This window comes from Brassica napus, chromosome C1 (assembly GCF_020379485.1).
Source record: "Brassica napus cultivar Da-Ae chromosome C1, Da-Ae, whole genome shotgun sequence".
NCBI lineage: Eukaryota > Viridiplantae > Streptophyta > Magnoliopsida > Brassicales > Brassicaceae > Brassica > Brassica napus.
Genome location: NC_063444.1, coordinates 42,471,011 through 42,491,908, shown reverse-complemented (window position 1 = coordinate 42,491,908; position 20,898 = coordinate 42,471,011). Strand labels below are relative to the sequence as shown.

Sequence of the window (20,898 nt, the reverse complement as noted above, 5' to 3'; positions counted from 1 at the left end):
CGGGAGGAGGGTTTTGTTGAGGCTATAGCTGCCTTGCTGGTTGTTCCGAGGCTGATAACCACTCTGTTGGTTGTTTGGGTAAGATCTCTGTTGGTAGATGTTGTACTGAAAGTTTGGCTCTTTCTTGTAACAGCTACCATTGTTGTTGATGAAGCACAGCTCTTCTTGCCCTTCCAAACCATCAACTTCCTGGACAACAGGTGTGGCGTCTTTGTTTGGGTTACCAACATAGTGCAGCTGCTCTTGGGTGGCCTTATCAGCAATGAGAATGTCAATCTTATCCTGGAGAGCCTTTAACTCCCTCCTCATCTGCTTGTCATCTGTTCGACTGCCTCTGTCGTGGTCTCCACTGTAGACAGCATCACTCTTTACCATATTGTCAACCAGCTCTTCTGCATCTTCCTCAGTTCTCCCCAAGAAGAACCCATTGCTAGCTGTATCCAGTCTGGCCCTGTACTTAGGAAGAGCACCACGGTAGAATGTGCTCAGCAAGCTCTCTTTAGAGAAGCCATGGTGTGGGCATTGAGCTTGGTAGCCCTTGAATCTCTCCCAGGCTTCACTGAAGCCTTCCAAGCCTTTTTGTTGAAAACTGGAGATCTCATTTCTCAGCTTAGCAGTTCTTGAAGTAGAGAAAAACTTCTCCAAGAAAGCTTTCTTGCAGTCATCCCAAGTAGTGATTGAGTCACTTGGCAGAGACTTCTCCCACTGTCGTGCCTTATACCCCAGAGATAAAGGGAATAACTTCAGCTTTAAGGCATCCTCAGACACACCATTGGTTTTTGACAACCCATAGTAGCTGTCGAACCTGTCCAAGTGATCAAATGGGTCCTCTAGAGCCAAGCCATGATACTTGTTGTTCTCGATCACGTTGAGGAGTCCTGATTTGATCTCAAAGTTGTTGGCTGCTACAGCTGGTGCTCGGATTCCCAATCTATGACCATGAATGTTGGGACGGTCGTAAGTGCCAATGGGTCGAGCTGCTCGCTGTTGGTTTTGAGGAACGTTGTTGGCATCATTTTGATGTATGTCTCCCATATCAGTATCCAATCTCTGCAAGTGAGACTGTTGCTCTTCTTCTCTTCTCTTTCTAGCACACTCTCTCTCTAAAGCTCTGATGTCTGCGGCTCTTGGAACTAGGTTTGATGGACCCCTGCTCCTCAAGTTCATACACCTGTAAATTAAAGGGAGGTGAAGAAGGAGAATCAGTAACTAAAGAAAATTAAAATGACTTAGTCTCAAGCAAATGACTAAATCTCAATGTTCAAATCTACTTGGAATTTGGCAACGGCGCCAATTTGATATTAGGAGTTTTCAAGGCTCCTAAGACAAATGTTGTAGTATAAATGATTGTCGAACCAATTCCAAGGGATTTCAAGCACTGAGAATGCAAGTACTTACTTAATCTAAGTGCAACCGATGATTTTAAAGGTTTTCTAAACTAATGATTATTACTAATGCAGTTTCAGAATAATAAAAACGGTTAATGAGTTGACTTTCTTAACTAAGGAAATGAGAACTCATGGGCATAGGAATTAGACCTTGGGTGATCAAGTTTCGAACTAAGGATGGCAAACGAACAATCAAACTATCAACCTTAAGCTTAGACACGATTCTAAACAAACTCTATGTCTAGATAAATGTTCATTTACTAACACATTTCAAACAACAAATGTCTTCGGTTGAATAATATGGAAGCAATCATTACTAACAGGTCTAAGGCTATCTTAGCATTTCTAACAACAAATGTCTTTGGCAAAATATGCTAAAAGCTTTGAAGAGTTGTTTCAGGCATTTCATCGAACACCTTTTGGGTGGAAAATGCCTAAAGATCAACTTTTGAGAAGCTAACTCAGAAGATGCATTATGATTAATCTACTAGCAAGGTTTTGGAATGATCTACTCTAAAACATCCTAGCTCTAACCTAATCACCCTTAATCTTCCTAACCCCTGAATTTAAATGGTGATTACTCACTACTCTTCATGATTCCTCTTAAACCCATTTTGGATTTCAGATTAATCATACAGAGGGATACCACAACGAATTGGAAACACAGAATTGCAATAACTAGATGAACAAAGATGATTCAAGAGATGAACTTTCCAAAGGTTTTTTTCTTAGAACAAAGATAATCTGTCTGGTGGCTGCCAAAAGTACTTAAAACATAGGTTTTCAGAAGTAAAAACGTGCATAATAAAATGACCAAAAGGCCCTTGAGTAGAAATGAATTCGAGTAATCAGACGTCGCGCAGCGACCTCCAGTAGTCGCTCCGAGAGGTCGCTCTAGGCTTCGGGAGCGACCTGGAGGAGTCGCTGCGAGACGTCGCTCTGGGTCGCTTTTCGCGAGCGACCTCGCTGCGTCGCTCCGGTCATGTCGCTCCGAGTGATGGAGACGCGAGCGACCTCGCTGCGTCGCTCCGGTCAAGTCGCTCCGGGTGATGGAGACGCGAGCGACCTCGCTGCGTCGCTACGGTCAAGTCGCTCCGGGTGATGGAGACGCGAGCGACCTCTCTGCGTCGCTCCGGTCAAGTCGCTCTGAAAGGGTGTCACAGCGACTTCACGGTGTCGCTCCGGTGAGGTCGCTCCCATGCACTGCTCGTCCAATGATCACCTTTTTCACCTCTTTTGAGCTCTAAATGCACCCAAATGTCTCCAAGAACTCTATGTGGTACTCCAATACCTGATAAGGACTCATGTATGCAAAATGCAACCTAAACATGGTTAAATCCTAGTCTATATGATCAAAATGCACATGAGTGAGTGGATAAGACAATGAAAATATGCAAGATATCAATACAATATAAGAAAAACTAAATAATAAGTAAATATACAATATAAGAAATATAAATATTACATTAAAAAATTACCGTAATATTACCATTTGATATAAAGAAAAAACATTAGAATACATATATATACAATATAAGAAATGAAAATGACGGTTTTTTTTTGTATCTAAATGAAATGAAAATAGTCTATATTTATAGATAAAAGAAATCTTGAATTCTGATATAATTTCTATATTTTTTAAAATTTTTTATTTATTTAATAAATGCTTTCAAATTACCGGGTGAAAATAAAAATCAAAAGAAATCTAAGCAACTAATGAGAAATTTTTTGTCGAGTAATAAAGCGACATGTGGCAGCCCTGAGTCACAAAACTTTTTATTTTAACAGTTGAAACTTTACAACTGTTGTTGAACTCACATAGATAGACACAATATTTCAACATCCTCATTAGAAGGGTTTTAACAATTGAAAGTAACTTTCAGTAGCCCGTTGTATATGGTCTTAGTATTTTTTTTTTAAGAAAATCTAAGATTTGTAAAAATGTTGTCCTCACGTGTAAATTAGAATGTAGCGCAATCTATAGATGGGTCCCGTTTCTTATTTTTTCATTTTATATTAAGTAATGTTATGCCATTTTTAGTTGATAAATAGAAAAAAAAAAAAGACACCATTTGGTTTTCTTTCTCATATTAATTCTTTGCCTTATCTTCAACTAGAATTATCTTTTAATAATAAAAGGTATAGACTTTTATTCAGTTTGTGGTCTGGAGAGCACTGAGTAATCAATATACTGTTTATATATAAGATATTTATTAAAGTTCCAAGCTTGTTGGATAGGGATGAGTTTAAGAACTTGTTTAGAACTTAATAATGATGTTGATTAACAAGTTAAATTCCAGGTAATTAGCTATTTACAGACATACCGACAAAGAATCTTAAGTAATAAAGAAACACCAAAGCTATATCTGATTTGTCAGAATGTTATAAAAAACAGAGTCCAAGTTGACAACTTTCAGCCTTTGATTTTAGTTCTCATCAATAATACTGTCCTTACTTAACTTTCTCACCACCTCGTTTTTTTTCTTAGATCTAAGAAACAGAGAGACAGGTAAGATGAGAAAGGCGTGTCTAAATCCAGACAGAGTTGTGGAACACGAGTTGCAGGAAGCTGGGTTTAGTCCAGAATCTGAGAAGGCGACGAATAAGCATCATGAAGAGGAAGAGGAAGAGGAAGAGGAAGAGGAGGAATCTGTGGAGAAGATCTTTGAAAGCAGAGAAGTACCTTCTTGGACAAAGCAGCTGACTTTGAGGGCTTTTGTGGTGAGCTTTGTGCTAAGCATCTTGTTTAGCTTCATTGTTATGAAGCTTAACCTCACGACGGGAATCATACCGTCGCTCAATGTCTCAGCTGGTCTTCTGGGTTTCTTCTTTGTCAAGACGTGGACCAAGATGCTTCATAGGTCTGGATACTTGAAACAGCCGTTTACTCGCCAGGAGAACACTGTTATTCAGACCTGCGTTGTTGCTTCTTCCGGCATTGCCTTCAGCGGTAAGGAGAACACTCATCTTCATATGCTTTCTCTCTATCTCTTCCTGCTTATGTTTATGGTCTTTTTGTCATCTACAGGAGGGTTTGGGACATACCTATTTGGCATGAGTGAACGAATTGCAAAGCAATCAGGAGACGTTGCTCGTGGCGTCAAGAACCCTTCATTGGGTTGGATTATTGGTTTCCTCTTTGTTGTCAGCTTTCTTGGCCTCTTCTCAGTTGTTCCCCTTAGGAAGGTTTGGTCTCAGCTTTGTTAATTTGAACCAAAAAGGGACAATGAGTTGAAGAGATCAGTTTCTATGTGTTTGCAGATAATGGTAATAGACTTCAAACTAACATATCCAAGTGGTACTGCTACTGCTCATCTTATCAACAGCTTCCATACACCTCAAGGAGCCAAGCTAGCCAAGTACTGTCTCTTTTCACTTCACTTTAGACTCACTAGTCTTGAGTTCTCTGCTTTTTTTTTTTAACTTCATGCTGCTTTTCTGCATCAGGAAACAAGTGAGGGTATTGGGGAAGTTCTTCTCCTTCAGCTTCTTGTGGAGTTTCTTCCAATGGTTCTTTACCGGAGGAGAAAATTGTGGGTTCTCCAACTTCCCTACCTTTGGACTCAAAGCTTATCAATACAAGTAAGCTCAATAAACAACTCACTCACTCAAACAGAAAGAGCATTGGCTTATTGGAGTTTCTTTCTGGTGAGAGCCTGATGTACAAATAGGTTCTACTTTGATTTTTCAGCAACATATGTGGGTGTTGGCATGATATGCCCATACATAATCAACATCTCTGTTCTCTTGGGAGGGATCCTCTCTTGGGGTATAATGTGGCCTCTCATTGAAACCAAAAAGGGAGATTGGTTTCCTGCAGATGTCGAACCTAGCAGCATGCATGGTCTCCAGGCTTACAAGGTACACTAAACTCAGGGCCGATCCTTAGATTTTAGGTGTTATAGACGATTTAGTAAAGATTTCAATTTTTTTTTTATTTTTTTTTACAAATTTAGAGTCCTATGCATATGCATGTAATTTTCTTCAAAAATTTTGGAAGCTAGATGCCAATGATTCATTCGTGACTTTGCTGGACCGGCCCTGACTAAACTCTCTACAAGTTCCTCTTTTTAGTTCTCTCTATGAATCCTTTCCTGCTTTATTGTTCCTTTTCAGGTGTTCATAGCTGTTGCTATAATCCTAGGAGACGGCTTATACAACTTCTGCAAGGTGCTGAGCCGGACACTATCAGGACTATTTGTACAGCTCCGAGGTACTACTACTCCATCTTTCTCAAGAAGATCTTTCACAGTCCAAGAAGAAGAAGACCCTCATGCTTCCCCACAAACCCCAAAAGAATCATACGACGACCAACGCCGCACGAGATTCTTCCTCAAAGACCAAATCCCCACTTGGTTCGCCGTCGGAGGATACATCACCATCTCCGCAGCATCAACCGCCATACTCCCGTACATGTTCCACCAGCTCAGATGGTACTACATCCTCGTCATCTACATCTGCGCGCCGGTCCTAGCCTTCTGCAACGCCTACGGAGCCGGACTCACAGACTGGTCCTTGGCCTCAACATACGGCAAACTCGCCATATTCACGATAGGAGCGTGGGCGGGCTCCGAGCACGGCGGCATGCTGGCTGGACTAGCTGCGTGCGGCGTCATGATGAACATAGTCTCCACAGCTTCGGACCTCACGCAGGACTTCAAAACAGGATACCTCACTCTCTCATCACCCAAGTCAATGTTTGTATCCCAAGTGATTGGCACGGCGATGGGCTGCGTCGTCTCACCTTGCGTGTTCTGGCTGTTCTACAAGGCCTTCGAGGACTTAGGCATCCCGAACAGCGAGTACCCCGCCCCGTTCGCTACAGTTTACCGAAGCATGGCCAAGCTAGGAGTCGAAGGTGTTGCTTCTTTACCAAGAGAGTGTTTAGTTCTTTGCTACGCGTTTTTCAGCGTGGCGATTCTTGTGAACATAGTGAAGGATAGTTTGCCGAGCAGGTGGGGGAGGTTCGTGCCGCTGCCGATGGCGATGGCGATACCATTTTTCTTGGGGCCGTACTTTGCGATTGACATGTGCGTGGGGAGTTTGGTGCTTTTCGTTTGGGAGAGGGTGGATGCGGCCAAGGCTGAGGCGTTTGGGACTGCGGTGGCGTCTGGATTGATATGTGGAGATGGGATTTGGTCGTTTCCGAGCTCGGTGTTGGCTATAGCTGGTGTGAATCCTCCTGTTTGTATGAAGTTTCTCTCTGCTGCGACTAATTCGAGAGTCGATAGCTTTCTGAAAAGATCGTGAAGCTCATAAGGCATTGGTAAAGTGTATTGTTGTATAGATCATAGATGTGGAGGAGTTTGTTTGGATTTGTAATTGCACAATACATGCTTTATAAACAGCTGTTTTTAAATCACAAAAAGACACAAACTTGCAAACATAGAAACAGAGTTTTGTAGTGACACATTAAGGTTAGAAGAGAGGAGAAGCTAACCTGAGGAATGATTGTGGTAAAGAACGAGACTTTTGGGGGAAGAAACGGTCAACATCACTGATGATGAGGTCGGTGAAGAGAAATCAATTTCGTTTCGGTCTCTTCCTCTGTTTTTGACCCTTGCACTGTCTCTAACGTCTTCTCCTCCGCTTATTAATTGTTTTAACAAAAATAGAGAGCGAGAGAGAGATGAGGTGTCGCAGTCTCAAGATATATAAAAGGGTACGAGAAACTATCTTGCCTCCTTCTCTCCTTGAAGTCCGTTCTTCCTTGTGATCGATCATTCTCGCTTTCTGCTACAAACTTCCTCTGTTTTTTTTTCTTTTTCTTCTTCTCTCTCTGTGATTATCTTTTTTTTTTTTTTTTTTTTTTTATCAGAATGAACGGGAAGGCCTCTGTTTCCAAGGAGCTCAACGCCAAACATTCAAAGGTTCCACATATTTTTCTATGATCACCATTGATCTCTATTGTCCCCGATGACAAATGGTTGCCTTAGAGAATTGTTTTTGTTTCTTACAGATATTGGAAGCACTTTTAAAGCAACCAGACAATAGAGAATGTGCAGATTGTAGATCAAAGTAATCATCAAGATAACATCTTTCTCTTTTTGGTCATTATCATCATTCAACAGAATGATAAGAGGTTTCGTGTGTTGTTGGATCTACAGGGCACCGAGATGGGCAAGTGTGAACCTTGGGATATTCATATGTATGCAATGCTCCGGTATCCATCGCAGCCTTGGTGTTCACATCTCTCAGGTTCCACCAAATCTTCTTTACTATTAATTGATTATGTTTGAACATGAATCATACAACTTAGTGATGGTTCTTGAAAACAGGTAAGGTCTATAACTCTGGATACATGGCTTCCAGATCAGGTTTCTTTCATGCAATGTAAGCTCCTCTTTTTGTAGTGTACTACAATGAACCCATTTAGTAGTTTCAATTCAATAATATCAATCTTATTACTTGATCATTATTACTCTCTATCTAGCTACTGGTAATGCTAAGGCAAATCAATACTGGGAATCAGAGTTGCCTCTTCATTTTGAGAGAAGTTCAAGCGACTCGTTTATAAGAGCCAAGTAATTGCTTCTTTTCTATTGCTAAAAAGTGTTGTTGCCTTTGCTGCTTCTTCATATGCTACCAGCTTAGATCTTTTTTTTGGTTTTTCTTAGATACAATGAGAAGAAGTGGGTTTCACCGGGAGGGATTCAACCTTCTCCTATAGCTAGCCAGCTAAGCTGCAAAGTTAGTCACTTGGTAGAGAGCGGTTATAAGCCTGCAACTCCAAAGAAAGCAAGAACTCTTTCCCTTGATGAAGACCTCCTTCTTAAGCATGTTCTTCAAGTTACACCTCCAGAAACAAGAATTCGAGCGGTATGGTAGTTCAGTCAAATGTCATGTGGCAAGAACCAAGAATGCTTTCTTAGTAGGATCATGAACCATTTTGATAAAACTGTTTCTGCAATGCAGGGTTCGGTAGATATGAAGGAGAATGTATATGCTCTACCTCTACCAGTGGGGATGGAAGCTAAGAAACCAAATCAAAAGAATGAGATTTTCTCCGGGGAAATGTATCAGAATAGAAGTACCACCATAGCACCACCCTCCAGCTGGGCTACTTTCGACTGTAAGGCGAACTTTTCTTTTTTTATCTTATATATGAAATGTTATGATTCTAAATCTATAAATGTGAATGAAACAGGAAGAGGAAGAGATGAAAGAATGAGAAGATGGAGCTTTTAATTACGGTCAACAGGTTGGCAGATATGAATTCAAAAGCCAACAGTAGAAGTTCTTCTACTTTTGTGGTCTTTAAATATATTTCAGTTATGTATCTACTTTTGGTTGCTTGTAACTAAATCACTTAAATACAATGGAAGAGAGACATCTTGAGTATTCTGGACCAAAAGGAAAAGCAATACAACTCACCCATTTGTATTATGATTTTGAATTGTTAAAGAAGGTAACATCAGTTGATTGCTCCATACTCCTCAATACTATAAACTATATCAAGCAACAGACAACAATGATGACTTCCAACAACCCATTTTCAGAAATTTCGGTTTGTACTTTGTATGTTTGTATCTCAATGTTGGTGACTTGAGGGCCAATTCTAATACAGGCCCAATAGAGATATGGGCCTTAAGCCGAAGATAGTAGATTGACTAGGAACAGAGAAAGGGAATAGATTTTCAGTTGTGTCGGCTGAAGAAGCACACAGATGGCGGCGAGCGCGTGTCTCCGGCTGCCGGCGGCGATGGCTGTCCGGCGAGAGGAAGGCGTTCCGAATTCAAAATCTTCGCAGGAAAAACCGAGAATTTATCTCAACAAACCTTCATGGATAGTCACAACTCAGGTGAAAAATTCTCCTCAACTTCTATCTCCAGAGTTTGATAATAAAACGAGAATAAGCTTTGAGCTCTGAGATTAACAGTGTGGCGCTAAGACGAGTAGAAAGGAGAAGGGTCGATGCGTAATCTGCCATGGAACTGGAAGAGTCGACTGTTTCAATTGTAGCGGGAAAGGTAACTAACTAGAAATCTTCTCTCTGTTTCTCAACTCTTCAATTGTCTCATCGTGTTGTATGATTCAAAGGGAGGACTAACTGCGTGGATATGGAGATGCTTCCAAGAGGAGAGTGGCCCAAATGGTAAAAACATGTTGTTGAGTCTTTGTATTGTATCTCTCATGTTTGATTCAGAAAGTTAAAGACTTTTTGGGGTGTTTGGTCACAGGTGCAGGAGCTGTGGAGGGAGTGGTTTATGTGAATGCTCTCGCTGTCTTGGCACCGGAGAGTACAGATACATTATGGGTTTCCGCTTCTTGAACAAACACGATGACGTGGATCCACAGTTATGAGTTGCTGAAACGGTGGTGGTGATGTTTCCTTACCAGTTTCTTTTTGTATATGTTCAGTGAAGACTTTAGTATGTTTTGATATGTTTGCTCCAGACTTGTTTGGTTTTAGTGTGTTAAATGTCTGTCACTTTTAAGTGTAATTCTTTTCTCTGTAAGAACGCTACAATAATTAATGTCTTCTCTTTACTTGGGTAGAAGAGTTGCAATATTTAGCTTCTGGCCATTCCATAGTGGCCGTCCACGGCACATATGAACCAGTGCTCTCCAGCCTCTGGTATAACTATTGAGTCATTGCATGTGTGAAGAGAGAGATGTAATTGAAAAGTGTTGAAGAATCATCTTTGCGGATGAAACATTGTCATCTCTTTCCCTTTGTTCTCTTTTTTTTTTTTTTTCCAAAATTCAGTGTAGGTTTATAGCAGTAGCATTCTGTGGGTGGGAAGATCATGGAATTGTTTTGTTTACTAGATAAGTTAGTCATGTAAACCATACATTCACACTCGCATATAGTTTGCAGTCTGAAACAAACTGTGCATTAGGACGAGGCACTGTAACTGTACAGCAACTTACACAGTCATGTATGATAGATAGTTTACTAATACAACAAAATATAGACGTAGGCAAGTTGAAACTGCATCATGATGGAGTAGCAGCAGCTGATGGGTTAAGGCTGCACTTTTAGGGTTAATTTGTTGAATGACTATATTGAAGAAAATATTAGTTTTGTAGTAAGAGGGTAGAGAAAGAAAGGAAGAAAAAAGAGGAATTAAGGAGTGAAATGGTTAGTTGATGAAATATAGTTTTTTTTTGTTATAGGTTCAAATTTCTTTTTTAAAACTACGGGAGGTGTAAGAAGGTGTTTCTAAAATTCTTGGAATGCATATTAATTTTTGAGGAGTGGTTTATAAATTTTCAGCAAATGGTCCATAACATTTATAATTGGTCTTTTAACATTTAAAAATACTTTGAAACTTATAATGGTTTGAATATTAAATATAATGATTATAAATATGTTGAAATGGTAACAAGCATGCCACATTTGGCGATATTATATCTTTAATTTAATGTTTGACATTAGTCTTTATTATGACGTGTTTTGGATTTTTTTTTTTGTGTGTATCATAATTTATGATATTTTACTATTTTATTTTATTATTATTTTCTGTTTTTTAATAAAACAAATTTTTATATTCATATATGTTTGACCAAATTTACCTAAATCTAACTAATACTAAAAGGGTTATATGAGGAGTAGAGAAGCTATCCACGTCCTCATTTTAAATTAGCCAATAGGGTGAGTTTATTTGTCCACGTCACACTGGTGTTGTGCTGCTTTTTGCTTGATCCGTAAATTGAAGTAGTTGGCCCATAAACCCAATTCGAAAGAAACCCTAAAACAGCCGAGGCTGAGTCGATGAATTCATATGTCTTCATCGTTCCAAATTCCTCCAATCCTGACCGTTTTACTCGCAACCCACTCTTAATTATTCCTTTATGCTCCTTCCACCTTCCTCTCTTGCTCTTATATAAACCCGTCGTCAAAGCTTTCATGGAATCATATTCAACAACTTGGATCGATGGCCATGAAATCAGTTCAATCCTCCGGCAAGTCTCCTCTTGCATTGTAATTCAACAATCTCACACCATGTTAGAGTTTTTATTCTTTACCGAAGCTTGAAAGAGAATTTAAACGTCCTCAGCCAGCCATGTCGAATACATAAGTTCAAAAGAATATGAAGAGCCCATCGTATGTTTCCTTGGATTTATCTGTTTCATCTTTTTGTTTCAACTGCTTTCTCTCTATATCCTGACAAATTCAATTTCTTTTCACAGCGGCTCCAGATTCCTTGCCTTTAGTCTATTCTGGCTCCTTTTGTGTATGTTTATAATGGTATAGTCGTTTCCATAATATTTGAAGATATTTTTGATGTATTTTCACGTACCAGTTTCTAAGAGTCCTTTTTAAAGACAGAGGGATGTTTGTGTTGGTTGTTTAGTTAAGCTACTACGACGCCGTACAAGTGGAGTTCTGGTGATTTTCATTCCAGTTCATGTGAACTTAGGAAGCCATTTTCAAAAGGTAGTGAAGATCTGGTAAAAGCTCCGGCTACAAATCCACCCGCCAAAGGTATAGTGAATTTTGAAATCAATAGTTCAGTCTAAATCTGAACCAAGCCTTTCCATTTTCTAGATCTAGAAGTATATACTGTCAATATCGGCCAGATCCCCTCAGCGCTAGCGTCATGGACTACCGAAGCAATCAACAGTGGATCCTTCTGCCGCATAGATCCTGACATGGAAACATGGTAACAATAGCTGGGTTTTATTTGAAAACACGATGTTTGCAATTTGATGTTTTATTAATATGTCTCTTATATTTCTTCTGTGTAGGCTGATCCCTAAACAGAAGCTACTAGACATAGCAGAAAGCAAGAGCTCATGGCTCGACATGGTACTATATTTTTTCGTAACCTTCACTTATGCCGGTTTTATTTTTTCAATTGGGAAATTTTTCATTTTAAAATATTTTTGCCTCATCTTGAACTAACCTAATTAGAAGGGGGATTCATGGAATTCATCAATGTAGAATCCAGATCAAGACAGAGAACCAGAAGATGCTAAAAAGTGTGTGTGTCTATTAGTTGAAGGAAATTGATTTGATTCCCCATTTTGGAACTAATCTATTCTCTGACTGGAACATATGTATAAGGAAGCTGAGGACCATAAACAAATGATGCTTAGTCAAATGTTGTGTTCCCAAGCCTGAGAGAGAAGTAAGTCCCATCTAAATGCTTGGAGTTCATCTATTTTTTTCTTCCTTTGTTTCTTTTGGGTCTGAATTGTAGTTTTATCCGTGGAATATTGTAACTGGTTCTAAGGCTAGCGTGGATGCATAGGTTCTTGGGAATGAAGAAGCTTTTTTTTTTGCACCAGAGAGCTTTGGTTGTTGTTGTTACCATTTCAAACCAGTTTATTTATTTGTAGATGTTGTAGGCCACATACAGTCTGTCCAAGGCTCGGCTCTCAACAACGTCACCGCAACTACTCGAGTTGTAGTCCATTTTCTCATTTCCCCGTAAGCCCTCATCAAACATTTTGTTGCTTTGATTTTCACTTATTCGGTCAAATTTTAAAAATAAATTGAACACACTCCTTCAACAGAACTGTGGTGGTGTACTTTTAGGAGTTCAGTATTATACCTAGCTCATGGTTCCGAACTTGCTGTGATTCTGGTCATAGATGCAACTATTGGTGCTTTTGAAGCGGGCTTAGATAATTTGAAAGGGCAGACAAGGAGCATACACGGGTTCTTATAGCTTTTGGTGTGGAGCAAGTCATAGTCACAGTCAACAAAATAGATATTGTTGCGTATTTAACGGCCATATTTGATTTGATTAAGCTAGCATTAGTTGGTAATCAAGCCTATAAGACGCAGTCAAAGCTTGGAGAAGCAAAGAGCAAAGCTGAGAATTTAAAGAATTAAGCTCAGGAATCACAAAACCATTGTGTTGGGGTCCAAAAAGTAAAGAGTTTCAAGAAGAGAGTAATAATGACCATAATGGTGTAAGAAGACACTATTATATGGAGTTCTTATCTTTGTGCTTGCAGGAAAAGTTGAGGTTGCTCAGCAAGCAGTAAAATGTTTGATGAACCTGGATCCAGATGACACTTGTGGTTATGTGCTCATGTCTAATACTTATTCTTCTTTTGGGTTGTTAGAAGAGGCGGTTGGACAGAGGGTTTTGATGAAGGAAAGGCAAATGGAGAAGGAAATAGTGTGCAGTTCAATGGAAACGAAGTTCACGACTTTGTTTCTTGCGGTGAAAGTCACCCTGAATCCCCAGAGATTTACAGTTTACCCGGTGTGTTAACTGGGAAGCCTCTGCTCTAAAATCAGAAGGTACTTCTCAGTTTAGTGACCATCTTGGTTATTTAAAAGGCACCATATGATCTGATGCCATCGCATAAGAATCAAAACAACAAATTCAGTGACAAAGTATAATCTGAATTTTGAGCTGGTGGACGAAGAGGATTGCTGTTACTTCCAAGCAACCAAAAAACACGTTGTACAAGCTCGAGGTGGAGACATCTTTGATGTTTACAGAAAGAAAAGAGTCAACCAGAAAATTTTGAAACTTTGTAGAGCGTTTTTCTCATGACTTTTTTTCTGTATGCAATTGTTGGAGACTTGGAGTTTATAAGAAAAATAATGTTTGTTCAACGACAAGTACTGTTGTTTGGTTTGTCTGGATTCATCATTCATGTAATTATTATTATTTCTTCTTTTATGTGTTTCCTCTTATAAATGTACTTGAATTTCTCTTATGCTAGAAATCTGCAACTAGAATGGGTTTCACTTGGCTAACAAAGAAATTATCAGTCTTATAGTTTTGGGATGTATTCAAAGGTTGTCTTTAGGAAATGACAATTCAGTAATAGTAATTACATACAAGATTCCCCCTCTTCTAAACATAGCAAATAAACATATTCTGCAGAATTATATACGACCTTCTTTTGATAGTTTGTGGTTTATCTACCAAAGTTTCACATATTTTTCTTGATAGCTTGGCATAAGTACATGGCAGATAACCTTCAGCTTATTCAGCCTATATAAGGTTTTTCTAGCTACTATTCAGCAAAAAAAAGTAGTTTTTAATTCTAGGTAGTTAGAAAACGGAATAAGAAAATATACTATGATGTTAATGTAATAGGCGTATTGACCTTTTTGGCATTTTCTCATGAAATTACCCAATAACAAATATAAGAAATGGCCAGTGTGTATGATTCTTGACATGTTTAAGTTGTCAGAAATTACTTTAACCAGTAACATTCACTTGGGAGTTGGATCAAGGATAAAAACACAATAATCAAAGAATATAGAAATCTGCTTAAGCTCTCAACAACAACTTCTGTTTTTGTAAGTTTCTTCTGACTACTATTGCAAGTACAAAACTACATATATATTTTTGGATAAAATGTATAGCTACATATGAAAATTAGTTTCAGTTATTTTACCATGGTAATGGTTCACTCTACTTACACAAAATCTAAAGTTTAATATTTGACATTGAACTCATGAACTTGAATAACTCATAATTTATTACAATTTAATATTTTATTAATGTAGATATTTTAATAAGTTCATTATTTGGAACATTCAAGCAAATTTTAAAATGTATTTTAGCTATGCTATATTAGATAGAGTCTCCACGTAGGTGAAAATAATCGGCCAATGAGAAACTATATTTTTGCCATGTCACCTACTCTATTTGTTTTTACAAAATGATCCTTTAACTTTTTACTTAAACAATTATAACCGAAAATTTTTTTTAGTGAAATATATTATTTATATAAATATAATTATATTTTTTTATTTACATAATAGTTTGTAAAGAAATATTTAGTGTAAATAATATCATAATTTTATAAAATACTAAAATAAATTGGGCTGGTTTTCAACTTTCAGAAATAAAAAATATTATTTGTAAACTTAAAAAAGAATATATCAAGAATATTTTTTTTCAGGAGAGAAAATAGGAAAATGCATCGGAGACAATCCATCTCTATTATGAAATTCCTCTATTTTAGAGAAAAAAATAGAGGAATACATTGGAGATGGTCTAAAGCATGGCCGACGTAAATGATCGACATTGAGATTTCAGCTTTTCTGATTCTTATGAATGTTTCAATATGATTTGAATATTTTCTTTGTTTTATAATATAATGGTTTAAAAGTATTTTTTGTTTCACTAAATAAATTGTTTTTATATTTCAATGTAACTTTATATTTATTGGATATTGTGTGGCCAATTAAATTATGTAAATTACTGTGTAATTGATTAAATTTATATATTAAATGATAGTTTTCTAAAGTAATAACTTTTAAATATTACACATTTTAATTAAAACTGATTACATTTTGAAACATATAGAGTAATCTATAAACTAACTCTATATAGATATGAGGACAAAATTGTAAAGTGGTATCACCTTGAATTTCTCTCATTCTGTGCATTCCTAATTGGAAGAAGATAATCAACATCTAATATTATGTTACTCTCAGTATATTAGAAATGGTCGAACCATAAACCAATTAAGGATAATGTAAGGAAGACATAAAGATGTATTTCCAGTTATCACAAATATAGAATCAATTGATAACAACTTAATTATGTCCAGCGTAGGACAACAGAGAAGAGTTTCCATACCTTCTAATATTATAATATCTCACTATATTAGTGGCTAAATCAGTTTTCTCTAGCACAAATATTCACTCCATTGTTGGAGTTTAAACTTTTCTATCTCATGATATTAGTAGTTTGATCCAAAAAAAAAAGAAACAGTCAAACTGTACATTGTAATTAGAGAAAGAAAACAAACAAAAATCAACCGAAGACTTTTAAGGTATATGAAACAAAAATTAAAAATAGCAATTCTCTGCAATTAAAGAATAAGGCAATAAAATTGTAAAAATACAAAATAAAACAAAAAATATACACAGAAAGAAAGATTTAGTAAAATAAAATCATAATATAATTTTCATAACTGAAAGTGCTCAGTTACACTAAAAAGTCTAGATTTACAACATACACAATTTTATTTACATCTTTAAACATATTATCTAATTAAAATGATTCTAAAAAAGTGTCAGCATGAAGAGTTAGAAAATATACGATAAAAAAAATACATAACGTTAAAAATACATTATCACTGATCACTAAAAAATCATGTTAGTAGTAATAAAAAATGAAATGACAACACATTTATTAAAACCATAGAACGGCACGCAACAAGGTATTAAATATACAAACTACAAATTAAATATGCTCAACGCAAACACACATAAAAATGAGACATCATATTTGGATATATATATAAATAAATAATTTTAAATATATTATATTCTTGATAATTTTAAAATTACTTGTAAATTATTAAAAAGTTAATATACAAATTAAAATAAAGCAATATTTTGTAACGTCAAAATAATAAATGAATAAGAAATATATTATGTTAATAAAATAGATTTTAGATTTTAAAGACTTCTAATTCATGTAATCTTACAAAATTCAAAAATTTGTTAATTACAATTAATATTTTACCATTAGATATATTAAAATAATATTCTAGATCGATATTCAATTGTCATTTTTCAACTATTACACGTAAAATAAATATTATTAAGTACGCTTTTTTCTTGAAAAGGGGGTTTTATAGGATTGAAGTACTTTTTTCGTTTCGTGAATTTATTCGAGATGAGATTCCGATCTTTTAAACTAAGATAATTTATGTTCTATACATAATTTTAATACATAACTCTAAAATCTCGGACTTAATTCTTCATATTTTATTAGTTAATTGTGTTACATATAATAAAAATATTTACTTTAAACTAAAAATATAAAAAAATAAAATTTAAAAACTAATTATATATAATTTAATATACAAAAATTTTCATACAAATAAAAATGATAAATATAACAAATTTAAATATATTATCCGCGCGTAGCGCGGAGAAAGGATCTAGTAGTAGTTAAAAATAAGATGATGTCAAAAATGATTAGTGTGAATATGGTGCTATGTCTTCGATTTAACTTATATTCTCAATATTTCACTTTCCGTGGTTTTATATTGTATATGTAAAATATATTGATTTAAGTACTACATGAATTTTGATTTCTTCATATATTTTTCTTCATTGAATATATGTAAGTTTGGTGGTTTCTATCATTCGATTAGGTACAATATTTTTAATGGTGTTGCTTACATCATGAAGATTTTATATATATTATATCAATGTTATGTAATCAAAAAAAATTATTGGTTACTTTATTATTATTTCTATTTGACAGTTTTATTTAAACTTATCCGAAGATTTACGCTAAAATTCTCAAGTAAGCTTTTTATCATAATTTAATAATGTTATTTTCTTAGTTTTCATCCTTAAGTTACATATATGCGACAAAACAATTTTTATTTATTTATGAAAAGAATCATGAAGGAAAAAACACAAAATAGTATAATCTATTTCCCTTTATTTTCAAATATTTATTAGATAGTAACCTCTTTATTTATTCTCATTAAAGGAACCAAAAAGGCAGAACCGTAATAAAACGAACAAAGAAATAAAAAGTCAGTCTTCGCAGATATTTTTTTTTTGTCTTTGTAGTTTATTTATTACTATATATTTTGTTTGCACATGCAGACATAAATATTTTATAATTATTTATTAATATATATATTACTAATTAAAAGATTTATTTAGTCAATTGCACAGAAAATAGTAGATAATTTCAAAATTTGCAACGATAGAAAAAACTGAAAATATGGGTCAAACTCAACTCAAAATGGTGTTAAATGACACTGATAACTCTATGTCTCATGTATTTAATAAAATTAATTATTATGTATATATACGATAAAGATAAAAATAAATTTCACAAACATTGTTTCATTCTCTCTCTACCGTAACTATCTTCTTCCTTAGTCATTTTCCCCAGCTTCTTCATCTTAACAAAACGGAAAAATATGTTTAATCACATTCATTCACCATCACAAACCAAACAAAGATTTTCCGTTATCTTTTCTGAAGTTTGTCATTTTTTTTGTTCCTCTACATTTGAAGATTTTCAGGTCGAGTCAAACTTTACAAAACGAATGTGAAAACAAATTTAGTCAGATGAACCTTTTTGAACAATAATTAGAAAAAATCTGGAAAGAAATTTTAATAGGGTCATATATATATAAGTCATAAAACAGACGAAGTTAATTATCAAAACATAGGAAAAAAACAATTTGATGAAAACAAAAAACAAAGAAAAGAAACACATGAAGAACTGGATGAGAAAATTATTTTCCATGGTTTTAGTAATCGTAAATCAATAGTTGAAGAAGAAAGGGAAAGTGTATGAGCACTAAGTAAATCTGACTATCTTTGTTAGGGTATAGAATAAATTAATATCTAGTTCATATGTAAGTTAGCATGGTTATATTTTCACTTATATGGATTCTTTTTAAATTAGCATTGTTTATGCTGATTTACATGGATAATTTACATGTTAGCCGGTATTCAATTTATATTTACCGGCTATTTGATCCATTGATGGTTGTTATTTTGTATCATTTCGGATAAAAAAAATTAAATGTCTAATAAATCACAAAAATATGATTAGATTTACGTGTTTGGCTAACATAGAATTAGCTTTTTAACAAATCTTAATGTATATGATTAAAATGGTAGTTTAGCCGGATATAACTTTATAAGTATGACTATTCTAAATATTACCTTTCATTCCAAAACAACATACAATTCCTATTTGGTGTCTCGGCAAGGCCACCGACGTTGTGATTCTCCGCCAAATCCGATCTCTCCACCGAAAATGTGGTTCACACCTCCTACCTACTCACCTCCGTCTACCTATGATTCCCTTTCACTGCTCCTTACTCTATGTGGCAAAACTCAAGCGTTGACTACAACCTTAATCTTATAATTCAAACACATTTCTTGTCATTCTCTCTTCTTTTCCCATGTACTCGGTAAGAGCTATATCTATTAGAGGAAGAATTCTCAATCAGTATAGTTAACATCGCCTTTTAGATCTAACATGAACCAGAGAACAAATTAAGAAACGAAAAAGAGTTTTAAAGAAAGAGAAAAACCCAGAAGAATTAAATATTAAGCAATCTTTTGCCAAAAAAAAAGAGTCAATTGAGTGAATATACCCATGAGAAACAAAAATTAGCTACATACCCATATGCGTGAAAAACTCAATTTTTCTGTAGCTATTTTCTCGTGTTTCCGATTCTATCATTTTTGCTTGGCCACGTTGACAATTATAGTACAGCCGTAAGTGGTCGAGGGATATGGTCTAGATATATGATAGGTTTCTGTTCAGATATAGTTTTGCTTGTTGGTTGATTTTACACCACATATTATTTCATGAATCATACTATAGACTGTAGAAGATTTTGCCATATTTGGTTGAAAATATCTTATGGCAGACTACCGATTAGGCTTGTTGCTGAAAATATACATATATGTTGATGGTAACTGTATACGCATCATGTATATTTATTTATTAAAGGCTTTTAACTAATCTGTTAACGCCTAGTGATATAAATTGTTGTTAATATGTGAAATAGCTTCTTCAGTTAAATGTTAGTGGATAAAATTATTTTTATCTATTATGTGGAAGAGTTAATATAACTTGAGTCATTATGACTACAATACAAATGTCATTTTTAACTTATATAGATAGGTGGTACGAGAAATTGGAAGACTTAAAAATTAGCTACAATGCTGGAACAAAGTTGTTAATAATATATATCTAATAGTGGTTTATAACAATATAGACAAAGATAAAAAATTACTGGATACACTTGATTATATTAATGTAGGTGTATGTGGTACAAATTTCACTTTCAAATAACTAATTAAGTAGATAAGAAAGATCATCAGTACTTTCCAGATTGATAAATTAGTGTTGTGAACATAAATTATATTTTCAGACAACTTGACGTATTGGTACTAACATGATACAAATTATTCGACAACCATAATACTTGAGGTACCAAAGCTACTTGTGACTATTAATAGAAGTTATAGATAGCGATGACATGCATACGACAAAGAAATTTATAGCTGCTAAGTGCTTAAGACATAACAATATAATACAAAGATGGGTTACAACATAAATGGTTCAACAAAGGAAATCTAACACATAGAGGGGTGACCCATAGGACACTATATGTAATATAGGGCCATCCAGTTTCGGCTAACCAGCAGCCACATCTTGATACATCATTGTGGCTCCCTTGCAGCACTAGGGAGAACATAAGTGTGTCCATAACCTACACGAATGAGAATGAATGAATGGTGGAAAGCCAACTCATTTCTCTGCTACTTCTAACAACTAACTTGACTTCTAACAATGATGTTACTGTCTACTACAGCTACTATAGTTATACATACAGTATAGTACATGCTACGCATGAACCTTAATGTCTAACTATATTAGTTATACATACAGTATAGTACAGGTTACGTGTAAACCTTAACATATAACTATGCTGTTACGGCTTGCAACTATTATTACCGTTTTCAGATACAGTTACCGCCTACAATTATTATTTCTACGGCATCTACACAACATATATATCATCAAAGTTAAAGCAAAAGGAGAAACAGTAATCGTTATAATGCAAG

General features: G+C 35.3%; 3 protein-coding genes, 2 long non-coding RNA genes and 1 other non-coding gene across 8 annotated transcripts; 5 read left to right on the top strand and 1 right to left on the bottom strand.

Moving 5' to 3' along the window:
• The first annotated feature begins 505 nt into the window (after positions 1 to 505).
• On the top strand, positions 506 to 612 carry LOC125581237. The gene has a single exon (XR_007318937.1). It is a non-coding gene; the product is annotated as a small nucleolar RNA R71 (small nucleolar RNA).
• Positions 613 to 3,767: 3,155 nt separating this feature from the next.
• On the top strand, positions 3,768 to 6,756 carry LOC106431882 (probable metal-nicotianamine transporter YSL5). Of its 2 annotated transcripts, XM_013872717.3 has the most exons (6): positions 3,768 to 4,338; positions 4,417 to 4,574; positions 4,650 to 4,747; positions 4,836 to 4,970; positions 5,060 to 5,249; positions 5,505 to 6,756. In XM_013872717.3, exons 1-6 carry the CDS (start codon positions 3,903 to 3,905, stop codon positions 6,636 to 6,638), a joined length of 2,151 nt encoding a protein of 716 aa, XP_013728171.1. In that variant the 5' UTR covers positions 3,768 to 3,902; the 3' UTR covers positions 6,639 to 6,756. The 2 variants fall into 2 exon arrangements, with proteins under 2 accessions (XP_013728171.1, XP_013728172.1); XM_013872718.3 differs by lacking the exon at positions 3,768 to 4,338 and having other exon boundaries at positions 4,556 to 4,574; positions 5,080 to 5,249.
• Positions 6,757 to 6,825: 69 nt separating this feature from the next.
• LOC106431883 (probable ADP-ribosylation factor GTPase-activating protein AGD15) lies at positions 6,826 to 8,816 on the top strand. 2 transcript variants are annotated; one of them, XM_048744576.1, is made up of 9 exons: positions 6,826 to 7,050; positions 7,207 to 7,258; positions 7,348 to 7,406; positions 7,496 to 7,586; positions 7,667 to 7,721; positions 7,822 to 7,912; positions 8,006 to 8,207; positions 8,304 to 8,460; positions 8,536 to 8,816. In XM_048744576.1, coding segments are annotated over exons 2-9 (708 nt in total). In that variant the 5' UTR covers positions 6,826 to 7,050; position 7,207; the 3' UTR covers positions 8,538 to 8,816. The 2 variants fall into 2 exon arrangements, with proteins under 2 accessions (XP_048600533.1, XP_013728173.1); XM_013872719.3 differs by having other exon boundaries at positions 7,030 to 7,258.
• A 152-nt stretch (positions 8,817 to 8,968) lies between these two features.
• Positions 8,969 to 9,886, top strand: BNAC01G34970D (protein PHOTOSYSTEM I ASSEMBLY 2, chloroplastic). Its single transcript, XM_013872722.3, has 4 exons — positions 8,969 to 9,189; positions 9,268 to 9,358; positions 9,429 to 9,483; positions 9,569 to 9,886. The coding sequence occupies exons 1-4, from the start codon at positions 9,055 to 9,057 to the stop codon at positions 9,690 to 9,692; spliced, it is 405 nt and encodes a 134-aa protein (XP_013728176.1). The 5' UTR covers positions 8,969 to 9,054; the 3' UTR covers positions 9,693 to 9,886.
• Positions 9,887 to 10,919: 1,033 nt separating this feature from the next.
• LOC125580277 lies at positions 10,920 to 14,164 on the top strand. The gene is made up of 2 exons (XR_007318044.1): positions 10,920 to 11,998; positions 12,084 to 14,164. It is a non-coding gene; the product is annotated as an uncharacterized LOC125580277 (long non-coding RNA).
• A 4,672-nt stretch (positions 14,165 to 18,836) lies between these two features.
• On the bottom strand, positions 18,837 to 20,532 carry LOC106431879. Its single transcript, XR_001286289.3, has 2 exons — positions 19,444 to 20,532; positions 18,837 to 19,242 (listed from the first exon to the last, which is right to left on the bottom strand). It is a non-coding gene; the product is annotated as an uncharacterized LOC106431879 (long non-coding RNA).
• Between the last annotated feature and the right edge of the window lie 366 nt (positions 20,533 to 20,898).